Genomic DNA, 22,374 nt, shown 5'->3' with positions numbered 1-22,374 from the left:
CAGGGACAAAAGGGCCCTTCCCTTTGCAGGTGGGTGGAGGTGACCATTGTCCCACCTGCCCCAGAATCCCCCAGTGTCGGAAATCTTCTGGCAATCCTTTATTTCGTCTCGCTTTGGAACGCTTTGGTTTTGGAACGGACTTCCGGGACGGATTAAGTCTGAGAACCGAGGTACTGCCGTGCCGTATTCCTGCAGCTTGAATTTCTAACCGTTATCCCTTCTGCGAAACCTTGAATGCCAAAATGCGCAACATGCACCCGGCCCTGAGAATTCGGAACAGGGAGTCGCACAGAGACACGACAGCCCCTCGGGTGGATAGGGGCTCCAGGCATCCGGGAACGTTTTAAGTTTCCTTTCTTTAGACACGACCCCCTTTGGGAGACGGATCCCAAAAGGCTCGGCGCTAAGACCCCGTCAGGCCAGAGCAGGCTGGAGGGGTGGGGGGGGGGGAGAGAGAGGCATTTTACAGAGTGAACCTGCTGCCACAGAACAGGTGGATTTCATTAGTTCCAAGGCGGGAGGATGAAAGCAAAAAATGGGGAGAGGAAGGGGCAGGAAATTGTGCAGGAGGGAGACCATGGGGGGAGGGCGTTGCGCAGGCAGAGCGGCCCCACGCCCTTTTCCAGACAGGGAATGTTCAAGGGATTTTATTATCATTATTATTTTTTGCAAAAAACGGTTTTGCATGAAAACGCCTCTTCGCTGGTGAGGGGGCCACAGGCAGAAAAAAAGCGTAGGTTTGGGGGCATTTTGCAAGAAAATGTGTCTTCGCTGGGGAGGGAGACATTTCTGGAGAGACTCCCTGCCAGAAACCCGAAGAGCTGCTGCCAGCCAGAGCTGGATGAAGAGATGTTTCGACTCGGTGCAAGATAGCTGGGCTTGCCAACTTCTGGAGAATCTCGGTTGTGGTTTTAGGTTTCTAGACCTCACAGTGCCGAGAAAATGCACTGAAAAGGGCACCTATTGAAGGCCTGGTTTATTTCGGGGTGGGGGTGGGTGGGTATTGCCTGCTTCCTTGACTACTACCGCCCCAAAATAAAGCAGAATAACTTAAGCAAAGTGGAAAGGGGGGGGGGAGAATGAAGCTTTTTTTTTTTTTGCACATGGCCGAGTTCTCCAACAAGTCTCCATTCCTGAGATTCCTTTCCCGCAATGAATGCCAGATGTCTGGAACCGGAGCAGAGCGTTTCCTGTAGGCACCTCCGCCCCACACCGTAATAAATGGGGAGGGGGGCTTCTGAAGAGCTGGGGGGGAGGGTCTCCCCGCCCCCAGGAGATGCAGCAGCTCGTTGCCTTTGCAAATTCACCCCGTTCCCTGGCAAGCTAGGTAGGGCAGGTTTGGGGGCATTTGGGACCAGGAGGGTTTTTGATGGAAAGTGTGCAACTTGTCCCCCCCACCCCCCACCGTGGCTGAGTGGTGGGACACCTGCCTTGCATGCAGAAAGGCCCCAGCTTTGATGCCCAGTCTCTCCAAGCAGGGTGAGGAAGGAGAGCTGCTGCCGGTCTGTGCAGGCAATATCAGCCAGATGGGCCAACATACTGATTTCCGCAGCAGCAGCACCACAAACGCCCCGCGGAAAGGCGGCCTCCCCAAACCCCGCCAGGCCCCATATATACCTATGCTGCTGTCCGCCCCTCTCCGGCGAGGGTTGTTGGCGTACGGGTAATATTGCGAGCCGCCCTTCACCCCCGTCGGTGACAACGCGCTGGGGCTCGAAATCCCCATTTCACCGGGCAGGAAGCCGGGCTGCGGGGATGAGAGAGAGGAAAACAACGCCGTCCGTGAAAAAGAGAGGAGAGAAAAAGCGGTTGACGCGCCGACCCTAGAAGGCAGGCCCATTCTCTCCCCCACCCCACCTCACCTAGAGGACGAGGAACGGGGGCACCCGGTTGTGGGTGCGAGAGAGGCAGGCAGGCAGCATATACCATTCTGACCTAGAGAGAGCCAGGGCTCGGCTTCAGAGAAGGCTGTGTGTTTCTGCTTCCCCTTGAAACCATGAGGACTAGCGCCCTGCGCTAGTTTGGGGAGACACGGAAAGACACTCTTGGGGAGCAGCTGCCGGTCAGTGTAGACACCCCCCCCCCGAGCTATAGGGGCAGCTTTGCCTGCTGCTGCATTCAGATCCTGCCCCCCACCCTCACGCCTCCTCCCTGCAAACAATCCCCGCCCCAACCCCGCAAAGAAACGCAGAACATTAAAACCCACTGCTGGCTGGCATTTATGCGCCTCCGATTAAAAAAATTAAATCCTCGCTGGCAACGAGGAGCTAGTCCCCACGCAGCTGTTTTGGAAACGCAACGCCGGGGAAAAACGGTGTGGGTTTTAAAACAGCATCTTGGTTGGAGGGTTGGTGGGGAGAGAGTATAGGAGTGCAGAGCCGGGAAGGGCCCTCCAGGGCTCATGTAGCCCAACCCGCTGCAATGCGGGCAATCTCAGCGAAAGCATCTAACTAAAAAGGAGCAGGGAAATCTGATTTCAGGAGTGCAAAGGGGCTGCCTGCCTCTTTGAGTTGGGAGTTCGCCAGATTTTCTCCGAAAACTGCTGGGGGTCTCGTAGCCGAACGAAAACTCCACATTCTGCAGCAGTCTACCTGTGAATACCCGCGTATACCCAAGCCTTTGTGCCATTTGCTGGCGGGCTCTGGGTGACCAAAACCCTGCCAAGCTCTGTACTGGCAACCCTACTAACAGCAAAAGCAGATAAGGATTAAGTTAAGGACATTTTGCTCACCTGGTTGAGAGCCGGCATGTCTCTTCCAAACGGGTAGGCACCTCTTTCTGTGCCTTTCCCTAGAGAAAAGAAGAGGAGGAAAGAAAGAAAGAGTCTGTGAGCACCCAAAACCAGGGGACCGCTTGCGGAGCTGCTGTCAACATTCTTGAACCCGCGTTTCAGGCAATGGGGGTTGGACTGCATGACCTCTGGGGTTCCCATTCCAACTTTTATGTTTGAGAACAGGGCAAAGAAGTGAGGGTGAACAGGTCTGGGAGCATTTGAGTTCACGTTTTTAAGCAAAGCTTCTTCTTCTTACCTATTATTATTATTATTATTATTATTATTATTATTATTATTATTATTATTATACCACCCTTTACCCAAAACTTCACACCTCCCGAATGAATGCACAGATCAGGGCGAAATTCTGCCGTTCTGGAGTTCGCACTCCTCCGAATTTTGCCTCCACTGAGAAAGGTATTACGCCACAGACGGTGCATTTTTGGAGATAAAAGGAGGTGTCAAAGAACATATTTTGTGATGAAATTGGGACTTAAAATATACATTTGCATATGGGTTTTCGGAAAGAAAAAAGGAAAACGCAGATTAATGTGGAAATGGGACAGGATGTAGTTGTCAAATAAATAAATAAATATTATTGTTATTTGTCTCGGGGTGGCTTCCAACAAATTAACCCTTAAACCTTAAAAAAAACACCTTCCCTCTACAGGGCTGCCTTCAGATGTCTCCTAAAAGTTGCATAGTTCTTGACATCTGATGGGAGGGCGTTCCACAGGGCGGGCGCCACCACCGAGAAGGCCCTCTGCCTGGTTCTCTGTAACCTCATTTCCCGCAGGGAGGGAACCGCCAGAAGACCCTCGGAGCTGGACCTCAGTGTCCGGGATGGAGATGCTCCTTCAGGTCTACTGGGCCGTTTGGGGCTTTCAAAGTCAGCACCAACCCTTTGAATTGGGCCCGGAAATGTCCTGGGAGCCAATGTGGGTCTTTCAGGACCGGTGTTATATGGTCTTGGTGGCCGCTCCCAGTCCCCAGTCTAGCTGCCGCATTCTGGATTAGTTGTAGTTTCCCGGTCACCTTCAAAGGCAGCCCCACAGAGAGCGCATTGCAGTAGTCCAAGCAGGAGACAACCAGAGCATGCACCACTCTGGCCAGACAGTCCGCGGGCAGGGAGGGGACATGATTGGGCTGTGGCTCCCATAATTCCCCAACCATTTCTCACGATGGCTGGGGCAAAAGGGAGCTAGCTGCTTTAAGGCAAGAAATCCTGGAGGGCCGCAGGTGGAGATGCCTTCTAAAAGCTAGATAGTTGTTTATTTCCTTGACATCTGATGGGAGGGCGCCACCACCGAGAAGGCCCTCTGCCTGGTTCCCTGTAACCTCACTTCTCGCAGGGAGGGAACCGCCAGAAGGCCCCCAGAGCTGGACCTCAGTGTCCAGGATGGACGACATTCTGGATTAGTTGCAGATTCCGGGTCGCCTTTAAAGGAAAGCACATGGCAAGATTCGCTGCCATGCACTCTCCAACTGCCTTCCCTGGTTCCAGTTTGAAGGGGAGGCAGAACTGGGAATCATCCTGGTATCTCACACCAACTGCCAAAAATGTATAAATGTAAAGCTTAGGGCTGCCGTACGTCCGGAATTCCCCAGACATAGCTGGGACCTGTCCGCCGAAAATGGCGCCCGGGCGGAATTCTTCCGAAAAACGGCTAAAATGTCCGGAGAGGAACGCAGTCATAGGGCAGCCCTTATCAGAATCACTGACTTTTTTTGCCGGTGTCCCTAAAAAAGGGGGGCGTGTGTGTAAAAAAACCCCCAAAAAAACCACCCACAAACAAATGTCAAAATATGACCACCCTACAAGTGGTGTGCTTCTCCACGACGCCCACATTCCCCGACTCTTCTCTCGAGAGGCTTAGCGTTAAGTCAGGAAGAGGTCACGGGGTTGCAGGGCAAAATCTTTTAACTGACCTAATTCCCCCCCCCCCCGCCTCTCTCAAAGCGGTTTAGGAGCTAAATTTGCCACGCGGAGGACGGCCTCTCGCACGCCCTCCCTTTATTTCTCCCTCCTCTATGCGCAAAAAAAATGAATGCCGCCGGGTTTCGTCACCAGGCTGATCTAGGGCCTAAATCCCCTCTGCCGGGAGAGAGAACCGCGAGGTTTCCCCTTATTTCTTTTCTCCACACATGCCGCCCCCCCTCCCCCCAGTTTTCCAAATGTGATCTCCTGGTGCACATCAATCTCTGTGAGACGAGGATGCGAGATGAGTCCAAAGGGGGAGAGTAGCGTTTCCTGAAATTTCGCTCCCTCCAATCGCCTTGCAAATCTAGCACCGGGGTTTAAAGGTAAAGATATAGGTACCCCCCTTAGGTCCAGTTGCGGATGACTCTGGGGTTGTGGCACTCATCTCGCTCTATAGGCCGAGGGAGCCAGCGTTTGGCCGCTGACCGCTTCCAGGTCATGTGGCCAGCATGGTAAGCTGCTTCTGGCAAACCAGAGCAGCGCACGGAAACACCGTTTACTTTCCCGCTGGAGTGGTTCCTATTTATCTACTTGCACTTTGATGTGCTTTCGAACTGCTATGTGAGCAGGAGCTGGGTCTGAAAGACGGGAGCTCACCCCGTCGCAGGGATTCGAACTGCCGACCTTCCGATCGGCAGGCCCTAGGCTCTGTGGTTTAGACCGCAGCGCCACCTGCGTACCGAGCACCGGGGTTTAAGAGACCCCGAATAAGTCACGCAGGGGGGCGGGGAGAGGGACGACCTGCAACTATCTTGGACAACTTGGGTTTTTGGACAGAAGATGCTTTGCTCCACCTTCCATGTGACAGCCCTTGAGATATCTGAAGGTGGTTCTCCTCTCTCCTCTCAGTCTCCTCTTTCCCAGGCTAAGCATATCCAGCTCCTTCAACCGTTCCTCATCAGGCTTGTTTTCCAGACCGCTGATAATCTTGGTTGCCCTCCTCTGCCCACCTTCCATCTTATGCTTAAAATCCTTCAAGGAAGGGAAGTCCACCAGGGACCAAATGTCTGAACATCTATCTATCTATCTATCTATCTATCTATCTATCTATCTATCTATCTATCTAATCAGGGTTAACTCTAAACCATGGTTAAGAGAAGCAGGCGCAAAAATCCCAAGCTAAACCACGGTTAAGAAAAGCAGGTGCAAAACCCAGAGCTGGCGCATTTGCTCAGGGTCCCAGGGACCAGAACGAAAAATGTCTGAACATCTATTACATTACAACAACAACAACCAGGGTTAAGGCTAAACCGCGGTTAAGAAAAATAGGCGCAAAACCCAGAGCTGGCGCGTTTGCTCAGGGTCCCAGGGAGCAGAACGAAAAATGTCCAGATCATCTGAATATCTATTATTTTTTAAAACCAAACCAAACCAGGGTTAACGCTAAACCGTGGTTAAGAAAAGTAGGCGCAAAACCCACAGCTAACATCTTTGCCCCAGGTTCCAGGAACCAGAACAAAAAAATGCCTGGATCCAATAATTCAGGCGCATCCAACAGGTAGATCGTGATCTACCGGTAGATCACTGGACGCCTGTGGCAGATCACTGGCTCCTCCCTAAAAAAAAGAGAAAGCTCAACAAAGTTCAACCTGAACCCCTAAAAACAGGGCTTTCCTTCCTTAAAAAAAACCCTCAACAACTGTGACCTGAAACCCCCAAAAGGGGGTAGATCACTGCCAGTTTTTAACTCTACGAGTAGATCACAGTCTCTTGGGAGTTGGCCACCCGTGGAATAATTTTATTAAAAATGCAATTTATGGCATGCTTTTTTTTGGGGGGGGAGTGGCGAGAGAGGAAGGAGGCGAGATAAGGTGGAGAGATTAAAGGCGGTGATTGGCATGGGGGGGGAGGCGGGGGGGTTAGTGGTGAGTGTGTCTTGCTCAGCCTGAACCGATTAAAAAACATTGTCCAATACGGTGTCGGCTCAGATTAGCAGGCTGGGTCTTTTTGGAAAAGGAGTTAATTGCGAGAAATAATGACTTGAAAGGGATCCCCACCCAGGGCTTATTGGCTCCCAGGCTACTTAACCACTATTTGCTGCCCCCGCCCCCCCTCCAAAATAAAATAAAACCAAACCCGATGATTCCTTTGCAGATATGCAAGTTTGCAAAAGGGAGCAGAGATCAATGGAGATATTATTGGTATCTATCAGTTTATTGACACAGGTGAATTAACAGACACCCCCTCGGCCTTCCCTCTTTCTCCCCCCCCCCGGAACACCCGGATTTGCGGGGATTAGCAGTGTCTCAGACTGGGGGGGGGCCGTTTCGGAAGAGGGGAAGGGCAGACGCAGACTGTTGCTGACGGGCAGAGATGGGAAAAGGCCAAAATTCACTTTGGGGTTCCCCCATTAGGGCGGTTTATAAAAAAAAACTTTTTAAAAAGTCTTATCTCACTACGCTAGGGATTATATAGTCTATCTGAAATTTCATGCCTATCGGTTCCTATCTTGACCCTGCTCCACTGAACTGAAATGTCAGCCTTCACGATGACATAAAGTAGGAAAACGGCCAAGTAAACAGCTATTTTCATGGAGGAGGGTCGAGATATAAACTGATGCGCATGAAATTTCAGGTATAGCTATATAATCCCTAGTGTAGTGAGATAAGACCTTCGGAGCAGACATTAAAAAATAAAAATGAATCGCCCTATTCCGAATCTTTGCAGACCCCACCCATGTGGTTTAGAGGTTAGGGTGGCAGACTAGGAGCTGGGTTCAAACCCCAAAACTCAGCTGTCCGGCCCTGTGTGCGAAAGCAGCCGTCCCGGTACCGGAAAAGCTCCTTGCGGCACTCGGGGCATGCTCAGAGGCGCCCTTGTTCTCCCGTCCTGATCGCGCTCAGGCCGCAAAACGAAATAGCACACCTGAAGCGACCGCCCTCTGCTAACCCAAACGCAGAAAGCTAGATCTGGTCTGTGCTGCTCGCTGTACCAAATGTCCCATTGACTTCAGTGGTGTCCGCACTGGTTGGCAGCGCCTCTGCAGGGTTTCAAGTGGGGGGGGGCAGAGGGGCATTCCCAGCCCTACCTTGCGAGTGGATGTGGGGCGTTCTGCATTCAAAGCAGGTGCTCTAGGGGCTGTGGTCCTGTACCCCGCAAAAGAAAGCAAGTTTGTCGTCCTGATGGTCACCTCGGGTGGAGCCCGGAACCAGAAGGGACCCCCAGCGGCCATCTAGCCCACCCCGCTGCCAAGCACCCTCGCCGAGAAACATTTTGTGCAGTTAGGTTCTCCCACCAACACAGCGGCTCTCACCTACAATCCCAGACCCCAGGAATGATGACGAAGATAGGCTATTATGGGATGGAAGTTCTCTGTGCTCGCCGTAGTGGGAGCCTTCGCCGTAGCCCTGCTGGAAGGAGGAGAAAGAAAACATTGTAGGAGCGGGTCCTTAAAAAACAAACACGACACGGGTCACTTTCCGAAAGAGTGGATAAAAATCAATGATTTTTTTTAAATTGGATTAAAAAAAATTAAATCACAATTTTAAAATTAAATGCTTTTGGGGGGGAATCTTTCTAAAGATAGTTTTCTGTTTAAGTTGCATTATTGTTTTAAGCTTTTCATGTGTGCAAAAACTCAGCCTAAGTTTTTAACAACAACAACTATTATTATTATTATTTCCATTCTAAGGTATTTTCTAAAAAATAGTTAACAAACGTAGATACATATGCTATAATGTTATTGTTTTAGTTAAATTGTTCAAATTGTTATTGAGGAAATGATTATTTTTTCTTTCCAGTAAAGTACAGCAGAAAAAGTAGCCCAAATTGTTTATATTCAGACGACTTTTTCTGTTGTACTTTATTGGAAGGAGAAAAATAATCATTTCCTAAATAACAATTTGACCCATTTATTTAACTAAAACATTCTTACTAAAAAACCTCACCATAATTTCATGATTATCTGTCTATGTATTTCTAACTGTATCACCAAATCAGTCATTTTTGATATAACTGTAAAAACTACTCTGAAAATTTATTATTCCAAAAATGAAGCCCCTCCCCCATTGTGAACCTGCTCCTACTTGAACATGGGTAGGCAAACTAAGGCCCAGGGGCCGGATCCGGCCCAACCGCCTTCTAAATCCGGCCCGCGGACAGTCCAGGAATCAGCGTGTTTTTACATGAGTAGAATGTGTGCTTTTATTTAAAATGCATCTCTGGGTTATTTGTGGGGCATAGGAATTTGCTCATTTTTTTCTTTTTCAACCTATAGTCCGGCCCCCGACAAGGTCTGAGGGACAGTGGACCGGCCCCCTGATGAAAAAGTTTGCTGACCCCTGGACTAGAACCTCTCTGTCTTATCCGGATTGAACTTCAGTTCAGGCAAGCAAGAGGCACGAGTTCGAGGAGAACGTCGCAACCCGGGCGAACCGTCCAGGAAGGCCTGGACCTGGGCTCCCGGTGGGGGCGCGGCCTGAAGAGAGTGCTGGGGGCCGGAAAGAGAGAGATGGGGGCCACATTCTGCCTCTGGGTCCGGGGTTCCTCTTTGCTGGTGCAAGAGCATTCCAAGTTAGCTGGATCGCACAAGGAATAATAATAATAATAATTATTATTATTATTAATATCCCGCCCTCCCTGGCCAAAACCGGAAGCAAGGCTGGCGAGGTTCAGGCTGAGAGTTTTGGCGGGCCGCATTAATTGCATGCACCGTTTGACTATTGATTCAAAACCCCAAAATGCATTTTATATAATTGACTTTTTTTTTGGTATATTGTATTGTTGTTTTGTTGCTATGGCCGATGGCTGGCGCAAATAAAGATTCATTCATTCAATTGCAAGCAACCCTATTTGCACCCTTTGCAAACCCGCCCCCCCCCAAAAGAACGATTCTCGAAAGGAAAGAGATTTATTTATTTATTTCTCTCCATTTCAAAGTGTGTGGTTTTTTAAAAAAATCCTTACCCTGACTTGGTCAAACGTGGAGTTATTTTGATCTCCTGCTGCCCAGGAGCCAGAGGCCGGCCGCTCGTCCAAACCTGCTGGAGAAGGGGATTAAATAAAAATTAAACAAGCCCAGGAAATTATTATTATTATTTTTTTAAAAAAAGGAATCGGCTTTGATAAGCAGCCCCTTCAAACAAAGACAGTGTTCTCCTGAAGCTAAAACAGCTTTCCTTCCAAAAACAGAACAATATTTGGATGTTTAAGAGAGAATAAAGAGACTTTTTCCTGTTTTGCAAAGTTCCCATGCAGGGATTCCCAGCTTCAGAGCACAGCTGACCGGGGGATGATAGCTTCTTGAATTTCGTCATGGGCCGGGCCGCCTCTTTCCCCACCCACCCACCCTGGAAAGCCTTGCATGCAGAAAGTTAGGGTGTCAGGATGAGGGAGGGGGGAGGAATTTGGTTAAACTGAATTCTTTTCCCTGGATTGTTATAGTTCCAGTGGTTTCGTATTCTCACACGCAGTCAGAAGAAGACCCCTCCCCCAATGCAAATCCCACCATTACTAAAGTGGGTACAGGCTATCCCCCCCCCCGAAAATAGGTTGTTCGTTGTGGTCTGTTCCCCCTGAGGTCACCCGCGGGAGCCAGTCCCTTTTGTTAAATGCTACGTTTGAAACACACAAAGCAGACGATGTTGGCCCACGCCCTGTGCTGCTAGCTTTCTGCTTGCAGGGAGTTAAAGCAACATCAGGGGAGGCTCGGGAAAAGAGCTCTAAGTGGGAATGTGGCCACTGACAAGAGCCGGGACAGGATCAGGCTCCCTGAGTAGGAGACCCCCCCAAAAAAATACCAACTACGGAAGCGGAACGAACACACACACACACACACACACACACATGCAGGAGAGGATTTTGAAGGGATGTTTTGGGCCAAGCAATTTCGATATACGAAATTTCTGTGGGTGTCAATACAGTGGTACCTCTGGCCGGATCCCGAGGTTTCTGCCAAAAGTTTGCCGCTTTTGTTTTTGCCATTTATTTGGCGTTTTTGTTTTTGAGGCTTTTTCAGTTCATTTGCTTTTGTGACTGTGTGTGGAACCCAGTTCAGCTATTGGTGGATTGATTGATTGAGTGACTGCGGAAATGGATAAAAGCCCCCCACCCAAACAATGACCGTCATCAGTGCAGGAGAAGAAAAAATAATAATTTTTATCATCTACAATATTGTCTTATTTATTTTACAGTACAGTACATTGATTCTTGCTTTCATTTTATGGATCGATGGTCTCGTTAGATCAGGCATCCCCAAAATGCGGCCCTCCAGATGTTTTGGCCTACAACTCCCATGATCCCTAGCTAACAGGACCAGTGGTCAGGGATGATGGGAATTGTAGTCCAAAACATCTGGAATGCCGGAGCTTGGGGATGCCTGCGTTAGATAGTAAAATTAATGTTCAAGTGCTGTTTTAGGGGGTTGTTTTTAAAAGTCCGGAAGGGATTAATCCATTTTGCATTGCTTTCTATGGGAAAGCGTGCCTTGGTTTTGGAACGCTTTGGTTTTGGAACGGAATTTCCGGAACGGATTAAGTCTGAGAACCAAGGTCCTTGATTCCATCCTGCTCGAGACTCCGAGGAGCCGAAATGCAAGCCCCGATGTGAGTGTGCAAGGCTGGGTGTGCAAAAGTGCAACGCTGCACTCACACGCAATAACCCCACCCCCACCCCATTGTGTGCATCGTGTGTCCCCCCCCCCAGCTTATTATTATGTGAATCGCAGCCTTTGCAGGCTTCCAATCTCCCCTCGCTGTTCATTTAACCAGAAACTTCTTTCAAAATTGCAAGGCTTCCATTCCGCAGCCTTTTGTGTTAATCATTTCCCCGGAGAATCGGTGTTTAATTGCTGTCTAATTTGCATAATTATGCATATTAATCTCCACGCCTAATGAATATTCATAACTCTCATTTAGATTTTGTTTTCTAATCAAAAAAATAAAAATCCTCCCCCCCCCAATTCCTTTCACCAATCCCTGCTCTCTCCAATCTGATTACTTCGCGGAATTGAGGTGCCGGAAAAAGATGCTAATGCGACTTGGGATAGTATTTTGGGGGGGGGTGGCGGCGGGGGCGGGGAGCTGTGCATTCCTGCACCATTTACTCCTTCCCACCCCCACCCCCACGGTGATTCCCTTTTTTCGATGCTCCGCTCTAGAAGAGTTTAATCTGCATTGGCCAAAAACGTGAAATTTACAAAACACGCTAATAATGCAGGATTGGGAGCCGCCGAGAAACTTCTAAATCACCTATACATGGGGCTCTGCCCGCAAGGAGCTTACAGATCTACATTCCAACACAGAGGACCGGTTAAAGGAGCAGATCATATGATAAAATCATTGAACTGTAGAGTTGGAAGGGAACCCCAACGGTCATCTAGTCCAACCCCCTGCAATGCAGGAATCTCAGCTAAAGCATCCAGGACAGAAGGGCCATTCAACTTCTGCTTAAAACCCTTCAAGGAAGGAGAGTCCGCCGCCACCCGGGGCTTCAGAACACCTCTGACTGCCAGAAAGCTTTCCCAGATGTTGAGCCGGAATCTCCTTTCTTGTCGCTCGAAGCCGCGGGTTTGAGTCCTGCCTTCCAGAGCCGGAGGAAACAAGCTTGCTCTCTCCCCCATGTGACAGCCCTTGAGATATTGGAAGATGGCTCTCCTCTCTCCTCTTTTCCAGGCTAAACACCCCCCCCCCGGCTCCTTCGACCGTTGTTCTTCATCAGGCTTGGTTTCCAGACCCTTGATCATCTCGGTCTCCCTCCTCTGCCCACCTTCCAGTTTGTCAACATCCTTCCTAAATTGTAGTGCCCAGAACTGGACACAGTATCCCAGGTGTGGTCTGACCAAGGCAGAATAGAGAGGGACTATGACTTCCCTTGATGTGGACACTAGACTTCTGTGGATGCAGTCTAGAATAGTGTTAGCAGAATATTCTCCATGCAGACATTAAAACAGAGACTGCCTGGAAAGGAACCTGGGTACAATAAACGCCGGTCAACCTTACAGGGAGGGTGTTTTGGGAAATAAAGCGAAGAAGCCACTGCCAGTCTCTTTATAAAGAGCTAGGAGCCTCGCACCCAGCGCTGCTCAGATATTCTAATAAAACCCCAAACCAGTTTCGAAAATGTCCGCCTGCAACCCAACAGCATCTGATGGCAGGAAAACCTGCTCCTCGATCTCAGGGAAGGCAAAAATTGCCGCCCATCTCTTACAAGGTGTCCAAACACAGAGCCATCCCCCCAAAAAAGATATAGTAAGACGGGCACCCCAAAACACTAGGCAACGTTGAACTTCACACATCGCTGGGAACTTTTAACGCTTGGCCTTATAGATGTATATACATTGCGTTGACATCTTAAAGGCACTTTCTGTGTTGTATTGTCCAAATGCTGCAGTTTCCTATTAAGTTTCCACAGTTGCTCCCCAACGTCCCCCCTCTTAACAGTAAAAATAAGGTGCAAATTCTATTTCAATGTTCACATCCCCTCCAACATTTTGCCGGTGAAAATAGGGATGTCCTATTCCATCCCCTCCAACATTTCTCCTGTGAAAATAGGGGTGTCTTATTCCATCCCCTCCAACACTTCTCCCGTGATAATAGGGACGTCCTAGTCCATCCCCTCCAACATTTCTCCCGTGAAAATAGGGATGTCCTATTCCATCCCCTCCAACATTTCTCCCGTGAAAATAGGGACGTCCTATTCCATCCCCTCCAACATTTCTCCCGTGAAAATAGGGACGTCCTATTCCATCCCCTCCAACATTTCTCCCGTGAAAATAGGGATGTCCTATTCCATCCCCTCCAACAATTCTCCCATGAAATTAGGGATGTCCTATTCCATCCCCTCCAACACTTCTCCCGTGAAAATAGGAACGTCCGACCGTCATGTCTAGATGGCATCAAGAGCCTTCTCATGCACAAAATCGTCAAATGCTCTTAGGACAACATCTCGGTGGATATCACTACTTCCTGCAGCAGCAAGTTCCGCAGTTAAACTCCTTGCTGTATGAACAAATCCTTCCTTTTATAACTGTCCTGAATCTCCCAGCTTTGGAGTTCCATGGATTTCATTTGCAAGTTGCCTTTCCTGCAAGGGGTGTGTCCTGCTGCTTTGCGCTGGGAGGCAGCAAATTGTCTCCGAAAAGTTTTACACATCACTTGGGAAGGCAGGCGAACGAATGCCAGTGTACTGGAAGAAGCAAAGATCTCAAGTGTTGAAGCAATGATTCTTCAACATCATCTTTGCTGTACTGGCCTTGTTGTGCGGATGCCTCATTATTGTCTTCCAAAGCAACTCCTCTATTTCAAACTTAAAAATGGAAAGTGTAATGCTGGTGGTCAACAAAAGAGGTTCAAAGACTCTCTCAAGGCAAATCTAAAAAAGTGTAGTATAAACACTGGCAACTGGGAAACACTGGCCTGCGAGCGCTCCAGTTGGAGAACAGCCTTTCCCAAAGGTGTCCTGGGCTTTGAAGACACTCGAACTCAGGACGCAAGGGAGAAGCGTGCTAAGAGGAAGGCACGCTTGGCAAACCCTCACTGGGATCAACTCCCACCCGGAAACCTATGTCCCCGCTGTGGAAGGACGTGTGGATCCAGAATTGGCCTCCACAGTCCCTTACGGACTCACTGTTAAGACGATGTCTATGGAAGACCATCTTACTCAGCTATGAGGGATTGCCAAAGAAGAAGAAGATATATAGGGTTGTATGCAGCCCTAAGTCACAGAGCGGACCCAGGGAAACCTAGCCTAACCCAGATGGGCAGGGTACAAATACTAAAATTATGTTTCCCATCGTGACACTAAATGCTTTCCCTTCTGCAGTGACCAAAGGCAGATTCTCACGTACTCCATATCGAGCCCGTTTGTTTGTTTGCCTGCAACCAAGGAAGACCCGATTCAATGGACCACATTCTCTTAGATTGCCTTTTACACGGCAGACCTCGTCAACTGATGCTGAGCAAGATGTTGGACCTCCAGCCCACAGTCCCAAGGGGAAGCCAAACGAGGTTTCTCCTGGCAGATCGGGACAAAGATATCACTGTCTTAGTAGCTTCCTTTTTAGCCACAATTCTACCCGAAAGGGTTCCCAATGAACTATCCTTTTGGAAAACAGGTAAAAGGTAAAGGTAAAGGACCCCTGGACGGTTAAGTGCAGTCAAAGGCGGCTATGGGGTTGCAGGGTTCATCTCGCTTTCAGGCCGAGGGAGCCGGCGTTTGTCTGCAGACAACTTTCCGGGTCATGTGGCCAGCTGGACTGAACCGCTTCCGGTGCATGGCGGAAACCAGAGCGCACAGAACTCCGTTTACCTTCCCGCCGCAGCGGTACCTATTTATCTACTTGCACTTGACATGCTTTCGAACTGCTAGGTTGGCAGGAGCTGGGACCGAGCAACGGGAGCTCACCCTGTTGTCACGGGGATTCGAACCGCCGGCCTTCCGATCAGCAAGCCCAAGGGGCTCCGTGGTTTAGACCACAGCGCCACCCGCGCGGAAAACAACACAGGGAGCAGCAGAATATCAAAATGCACACGACCATATTGTGACCTTAAAACCCTTGACAGCGTCCCCTTTGTCCTTTAAATTATTCCAGTTACTTGAAACATTTTACACTGCGATGCCAATAAAGGTATTTGATTGATTGATAATAAATTTATTATTGCTGTTGTTGTTATTGCTGAAATGAGCAGGCATGGATTATATTCTTCCAACATGTCTTCTCTAAATAAAAACCTAACTGGCTATACGGTCCACTGCAAATAAAAATCAATATTGTTCTTTAAGCAGAGACCAGTGAAATAAAAAAATACGATCGCTTCCAGCTCGCAAAGAACTTCTAAACGCCCCGTCCCGTCCCGTCGGTAGGAAGGGGCAATGATACAGGGCTCCCTTTTCCCCTCCCCTCCTGGCTACGTTAATAGAGTTATTAAAACGGGGGGGGGGGAGAGAGAGAGAGACCCCACAGATTAATTATGCATTTTAATAACCCTGATCATGAATATTCATATAGCATTCGTGTGTTCGTGTTCTAATTAAATACGTACTAATAATATAAAATGTAGCTTGTCGGGGGGGGAGTGTGTCCTCCCCCCCACCCCCCCATTAAAGGGTTTTGGCGCTGCAAAGCTCGCATGCAAACCCACCGTCTATGGTGGAGAGAAAGTGGACACACACACAAACACAGAGTGTTTCCTCCCTTTGTCGTAACACTCAAACTCGGGGTCAGCCAAAGAAGCAGGACGCTGGAAGCTTTGGGACGGATCAAAAGGAGAAATTCTTAGTGCAGAGTTAAGACTATGGAACTCCCCACCACAAGCGGGAGGGATGGCCAATGACCTTGATGGCTTCAAATGAAGATTAGAAAACTTGGGTCCCTTGTGACTCTTAAGATTCCTGGAGGATAAAGGTAAAGGGATCCCTGACCGTTAGGTCCAGTCATGGCTGACTCTGGGGTTGCGGCGCTCATCTTGCGTTATTGGCTGAGGGAGCCGGCGTACAGCTTCTGGGCCATGTGGCCAGCATGACTAAGCTGCTTCTGATGAACCAGAGCAGCGCACGGAAACGCCGTTTACCTTCCCGCCGGAGCGGTACCTACTTATCTACTTGCACCTTGGTGTGCTTTCGAACTGCTAGGTTGGACGATAAGACTATCAATACACTCATACCTCGGTTTACAACCATCTCGGTTTACAAACAAAGCGGACCCATCTGGAACGGATTAATTCACTTTCCATTACTTTCAATGGGAAAGTGCGCTTCAGTTTAAGTACAGACTTCCAGAACCAATTACACTCATACTTCGGGTTAAGTACGCTTCAGGTTGAGTACTCCGCGGACCCGTCTGGAACGGATTAATCCACTTTCCATTACTTTCAATGGAAAAGTTCGCTTCAGGTTAAGTACAGACTTCCGGAACCAATTGTGGTTGTAAACCGAGGTACCACTGTTATGTGCAAATTCCACTTCAATGTTCATATAGCCTCCAACTTTTCTCCCATGAAAATAGGGACGTCCTATTCCATCCCCTCCAACTTTTCTACTAGCCATGATGGCTTTCCGCTGCCTCTGCATTGCTTTTCCCAAATTGCATTCTTACATTCACAAAACCCACCTCGGTCAGTGGCCCTCCTAACCAGGGTTAGAAACTCGGGTGCATAGCCTAGGATCCTTAAACCAGGGGTAGGCAACCTAAGGCCCGGGGGCCAGATATGGCCCAACCCCTTCTCAATCTGACCCATGGATGGTCCGGGAATCACGAGTAGAATGTGTCCTTTTATTTAAAATGCATCTCTGGGTTATTTGTGGGGCATAGGAATTCCTTCATTATTTTTTCCTTCAAAATATAGTCCGGCCCCCCACAAGGCCTGAAAGACAGTGGACCGGCCCCCTGCTGAAAAAAGTTGCTGAGCCCTGCCTTAATCCAAGGTTGCAGTCACCAAAAAGGAAGGCCTAGTTGCCATTTTGGGGCAAGACGGCCCTAAAGTCTTATTTTTCAAAGGATGGACTGGCTGGGATGGATTCTCAGTTAAATATCTGGGTAGTTTAAGAGGACAACCTTGAGCTGGGTTAAGAACTTAAGAGAACTTAAAGAGGAAAAGTCCCTTGATCCAGGATAGTCTGCATATATATTGGCCTCTTCCAACCTCTTTTTCTGAATGGGGACACGGACCATTCATAACGTGGGAATATCATTCACAACGGTGAGCAGGGGAGTTTAAACTTTCCCCTTTCTTTTAAAACTCGCAAGTTCCTAGTCCTCATCGTGGATGCGAAAACACAGTTGCTAAGCGTATCTCTGGTGGCAGGGCCGGCTCTAGGTAGACCTCCGGTGGCGCGGCGCGCCAGGGCGCCGGGCCGGTAAGTAGGGCGCCGGGCGGCAACCATACTGCTCCCTGCAAGGGCGCCGGAGCGATCTCTGCCCCTCAGCAACAGGCCGCATGACCTGCTCGAGACTGTCCTGTCTGGTGGCAAAATCTGAGAAGGTAGGTAAGGAAGAAGGGTGAACCGGGCAAAAAGGGATTGCGATCCCCTCTCTCAAACTGAATCATTTGTCCTTTTTTTTTAAATTGTTTGACCACAAATTAACAAACATGGATATATATGCTATAATGTTATTGTTTTAGTCAAATAAATTGTTTAAATTGTTATCAAGGAAATGTTTATGTTTTCTCCTTCCAATAAGTACAGCAGTAATGTTGTCCAAATATAAGCAGTTAACTTACTAAACCTCGCAATAATTTCTTAATGATCTGTCAATGTATTTCTAATAGTATAGCCAAATCAGTAATTTTTGATAGAACTGTAAAAACCGCTCTGAAAATTTATTATTCCAAAAATGAAACCTTCATCTGGTTGTAAATATTAAGATTATACCTGCAAGAATGAGTCTTTCTGTGAAAAATAATAATGATTTAAATAAAGTCTTACTGACTAGTGATTTAAATCAAGTCTCACTGACTAGAGATTTAAATCATGATTTAAACCGTTTTGATTTAAATCAAATCCACCCTGTCCTGAGTTGTCTCATGTTCTTTTGAGCTAAATCCTTCCTTGGAGGTTTTTAGGCAGAAGTTGGGTGGTCATCTGTCCTGGATGCTTTAGTCGGGGTCCCAACTCTACCATTCCATTGCTGGTTGCTCTTGAGCACCCCCTCCAAGGAAGCTGGCCAGAAGGCGGAATTGCAGATCCACCTGGCGACTTTGCCATGCAACCATTTAAAACACAAAAAGCCCCTGCAGATCCTGTCCTTTCAGGGCTGGCCAACCTCCTGCTCCTTTTAGAGGGCGTCCTTCGGGGCCACAAACGCCGGAGGATCGCGCATGGGAGACACGTGAATTTTTTCAGGAAACTTTAAGAGACGCACAACAGATGTTCAGCAGAGCAATCTGACCCTTTGCACTGAGTTGGGCTCAGATTCCTGGGGTGTTTTCCCCCCCTTAAAGGGGGAAGGACCCCCAAGGCAGGTGGGGACGATAATTTGATTTAAACGAAGGTAGCAGACGGCTGCCATGATAAACACTTCCCTATTAAGCTGCTTTTAAGTGCCTAATCGGGGCTGCAATGGGGAGGGGGGGAGACACCGCGGAGCGAGATTTGGGAAGGGCGGGGGAGGGGGGAATCAATAAAAGAAGCCGGCCGATAATTAGGTTTAGCCTTCCGTCACGAGCAGCAAAGTTGTTTTCCACTATGCTCAAATCCCCTGCCCTCATCCTGCACAATCAGGTTACAATAATTTAATAATGATATTTTTCTATACCCCGTCCATCTTATTGGGTTGGCCCAGCCACTCTGGGCAGCTTCCAACACATATAAAAACGCAATAAAAACACTGAACGTCAATAGTAACGATGCAATGTAAAAAGTCGCAATTACTTTAGACATAAACGGCTTGCGGCAAACAAAGCATCATTCAGCCATCGATCCGAATCGAACAGTAAACAGGAAAATCAAACATAGGCAAATAATAATTAAACAGGTTGCAATGGACAGGCCCATATACAGTCACAATCGAAATTATTCCGCCCCCACCCCCATTGCAAATCAGTCTTATTCTCAACATTTTGGGCTTTCGGCTGTTTGCAAGGAGCGAATCTCACAAAAGTCATGGAAATTGAGCTGAAAATGCAACTGGAGGAGCCAGGATAAGTTGCATGTTTGGCTGAATCTCACCCGATTTGCAAGGCGGGGGTGTGTTGATTGATTTCAACTTCAATTTGCATCGTATCATTTTATGCACTGTGGCTTGCCGTTGTTTTATTGATTGCAGTTTGAAAATTATTTATTGCAAATGTCAAGAGCGAATTTCTGTTTAATTTTTATATGCAGATATTATTATTCTATACTATTCTAATGATTGTTGAGTGTTACTTTTTGATGTAAGCTGCTTATTTTAAAGTTATGTTTTATTATCACCTTTTGTATTGCATTCGATTGTTACAAGGTGTACATTTTTTGTTTCTTCCGCTTGTAAACCGCCTTGGGTATTGTAAGATAGAAAGACGGCGTACAAATTAAAAGTGATGATGAGGGTGGTGATAACAAACACTCTTAGAGGCGCTGTGGGTTAAACCACAGAACCTAGGGCTTGCTGATCAGAACGTCGGCGGTTCGAATCCCCACGATGGGGTGATCTCCTGTTGCTCGGTCCCAGCTCCTGCCAACCTAGCAGTTCGAAAGCACGTCAAAGTGCAAGTAGACAAATAGGAACCGCTACAGCGGGAAGGTAAACAGCGTTTCCGTGCGCTGCTCTGGTTCGCCAGAAGCGGCTTTGTCATGCTGGCCACATGACCTGGAAGCTGTACGCCGGCTCCCTCGGCCAATAACGCAAGATGAGCGCCGCAACCCCAGAGTCGGCCACGACTGGACCTAATGGCCAGGGGTCCCTTTACCTTTACACAGACCGCATGACGGATCAGCAGGGCCTTTAACTCAGCAGCAAAGCGCCACCTGCGTTGAAACGGCACCTACTCAACAATAAGGGGGCTTGCCGTTCGCCTGGGGCGAGCTACATCTCTCTTCCAGGTGAACAGGAAGGCAGGACAGCGCTGAACCCTTTTCCGACCAAAATGTGCACCCTTTTCCGGGCTCTTTCTCCCACTTAACAGGGGCTCGCATTTCAGAACCTGGTTTTGGGGGCCAGCAGAGGAGACGCCCAACCCACGGCGACAGGAAATTCGCCCATCAGTTTGGTAGTTTAAAAGGAAGCTACCGCTCCGAAGATCTATGGATGAAGGGCAATCTAAAATAAAGGTAAAGACACCCCTGACAGTTAAGTCCAGTTGCAACGACTCTGGGGTTGCAGCACTCATCTCACTTTACTGGCTGAGGGAGCCGGCGTTTGTCCGCAGACAGTTTTTCCGGGTCATGTGGCCAGCATGACTAAAGCTGCTTCTGGCGAAACAAAAGCAGCACACGGAAACGCCGTTTACCTTCCCGCCGGAGCGGTACCTATTCATCTACTTGCACTTTGCTGTGCTTTTGAACTGCTAGGTTGGCAGGAGCTGGGACCGAGCAACAGGAGCTCACCCCGTTGCGGGGATTCGAACTGCGGACCTTCTGATCGGCAAGCCCAAGAGGCTCAGTAGTTTAGACCACGGCGCCACCCGCATCAAGATAGGATTGCCATATTTCAAAAAGTGAAAATCCGGACACAAGTGTTTTTTCTTTGACAGTGGTACCTTGGTACTCAAACAACTTTGAACCCAAACACTGTGAACCAGGAAGTAAGTGTTCGCGAACTTTTTTCAGAAGCCAAACGTGCTCCGGTTTGAGTGTTACGCTGAGGTCTGTCTGGTTTTTTGCTATTTATTTTGCATTTTTGTTTTTGCGGCTTTTTCGTTTTGGTCTTTGTGACTGCGTGGAGCCCAGTTCAGCTACTGATGGATTGACTGTGTGGCTGCAGTACATTGTTTATCCGGAACGGATTAAGTTTGAGAACCAAGGTACCACCGTATACATTTTTTGCTGCATTCTAAACACTTCCACACAAAAAAATATAAAAACCCGCAGAGAGAGAACTTCTGAAGCTGGGAAGAAATACCACCCTTTTATTGGAGAGACCCTTCGGAGAGGGTCGCTTCCAAGTCTGAAAGCACAGGATCGGGTCGGGCAGCCCGAAGCAAACTCCAAGCCAGAGGTTTAATGCAGCTGCTCGCCTGGGGTGAGTCAAGGATCTCCTCCTGGTGAACCAGAAAGAAGCCATTCACAAACTAAACCACAGACCAGTGGCTCCCAATGTGGGCAGTGGGATAACTGGGAGGGGGGCTGGAGGTGCAAAAGACTAACTACCAGATTTTGCAAAGCTTGCTATCGCTGGATCAAGTCCATCAGTTCCGTTGAATTAATTAAACTAAACCATTTTAATTGGATTAATGTGCAATTAACTGCTGCTGTTTCGAATCGTATTCCGTTACGCTCTTCCTTAGCAGGGAGTATTTTTGCATGTTTTTTTTACAGGATAAGGGGGCAACCGGGTACGGATTTATGGGAAAGGTTTGGGAACAGCTGCGATAAGGTTGCGGCCAAATGCATTCTACTCGAGAGTAGACCTAGCCACGGCAACCACCCCAACTCGATTCCCTTTCCGCACAACACAATCCCGTCCTCCTCCCTTTGAAATCCTTACAGCAAAGTTCAGCCAAATGCTGACAGCAATCTCCGGCAGCAATTTGGGCTCGGTTCTAGCGATCAGTTAGACGTAAGGCTTGAAATCCATTCTAAACCAAAAATGAAAACGACAAAAGACTGCCTTTAAATAATAATAATCATCATCATATTTTCATAGTGCGGAAAAAGAAGGTATCTCTACCTGCATACGCAGGTGGCGCTGTGGGTTAAACCACAGAGCCTCTTGGGCTTGCCGATCAGAAGGTCAGCGGTTCGAATCCCCGCGACGGGATGAACTCCCGTTGCTTGGTCCCAGCTCCTGCCAACCTAGCAGTTCGAAAGCACGTCAAAGTGCAAGTAGATAAATAGGAACCGCTACAGCGGGAAGGTAAACGGCGTTTCCGTGCGCTGCTCTGGTTCATCAGTCATGCTGGCCACATGACCCGGAAGAAGAGTATGGATTTGATATCCCGCTTTATCACTACCCGAAGGAGTCTCAAAGCGGCTAACATTCTCCTTTCCCCTCCTCCCCCACAACAAACACTCTGTGAGGTGAGTGGGGCTGAGAGACTTCAGAGAA

At 48.5% G+C, this 22,374-nt stretch overlaps 1 protein-coding gene across 15 annotated transcripts in view; it reads right to left on the bottom strand.

The window, feature by feature from the left end:
• TCF3 (transcription factor 3) overlaps window positions 1–22,374 on the bottom strand; it is a 97,989-nt gene that overhangs the window by 33,505 nt on the left and 42,110 nt on the right. For 5 of the 15 annotated variants that reach the window (XM_035119250.3, XM_060275300.2, XM_035119255.3 and 2 more), the window contains exons 4-7: window positions 9,660–9,736; window positions 8,008–8,104; window positions 2,732–2,790; window positions 1,618–1,747 (exon numbers count right to left, since the gene is read on the bottom strand). In XM_035119250.3, coding sequence (XP_034975141.1) covers window positions 1,618–1,747; window positions 2,732–2,790; window positions 8,008–8,104; window positions 9,660–9,736 — 363 coding nt within the window. The remainder of the gene's footprint in view (window positions 1–1,617; window positions 1,748–2,731; window positions 2,791–8,007; window positions 8,105–9,659; window positions 9,737–22,374) is intronic. The other 10 variants (XM_035119252.3, XM_035119258.3, XM_088673087.1 and 7 more) reach the window with 3 other exon arrangements.

The sequence above is a fragment of the Zootoca vivipara genome, chromosome 6 (genome assembly GCF_965207765.1).
Source record: "Zootoca vivipara chromosome 6, rZooViv2.hap1.1, whole genome shotgun sequence".
Classification (NCBI taxonomy): Eukaryota; Metazoa; Chordata; class Lepidosauria; order Squamata; family Lacertidae; genus Zootoca; species Zootoca vivipara.
The sequence above is the reverse complement of the archived record's forward strand: the minus strand, read 5'-3'. Positions and strand labels throughout refer to the sequence as shown.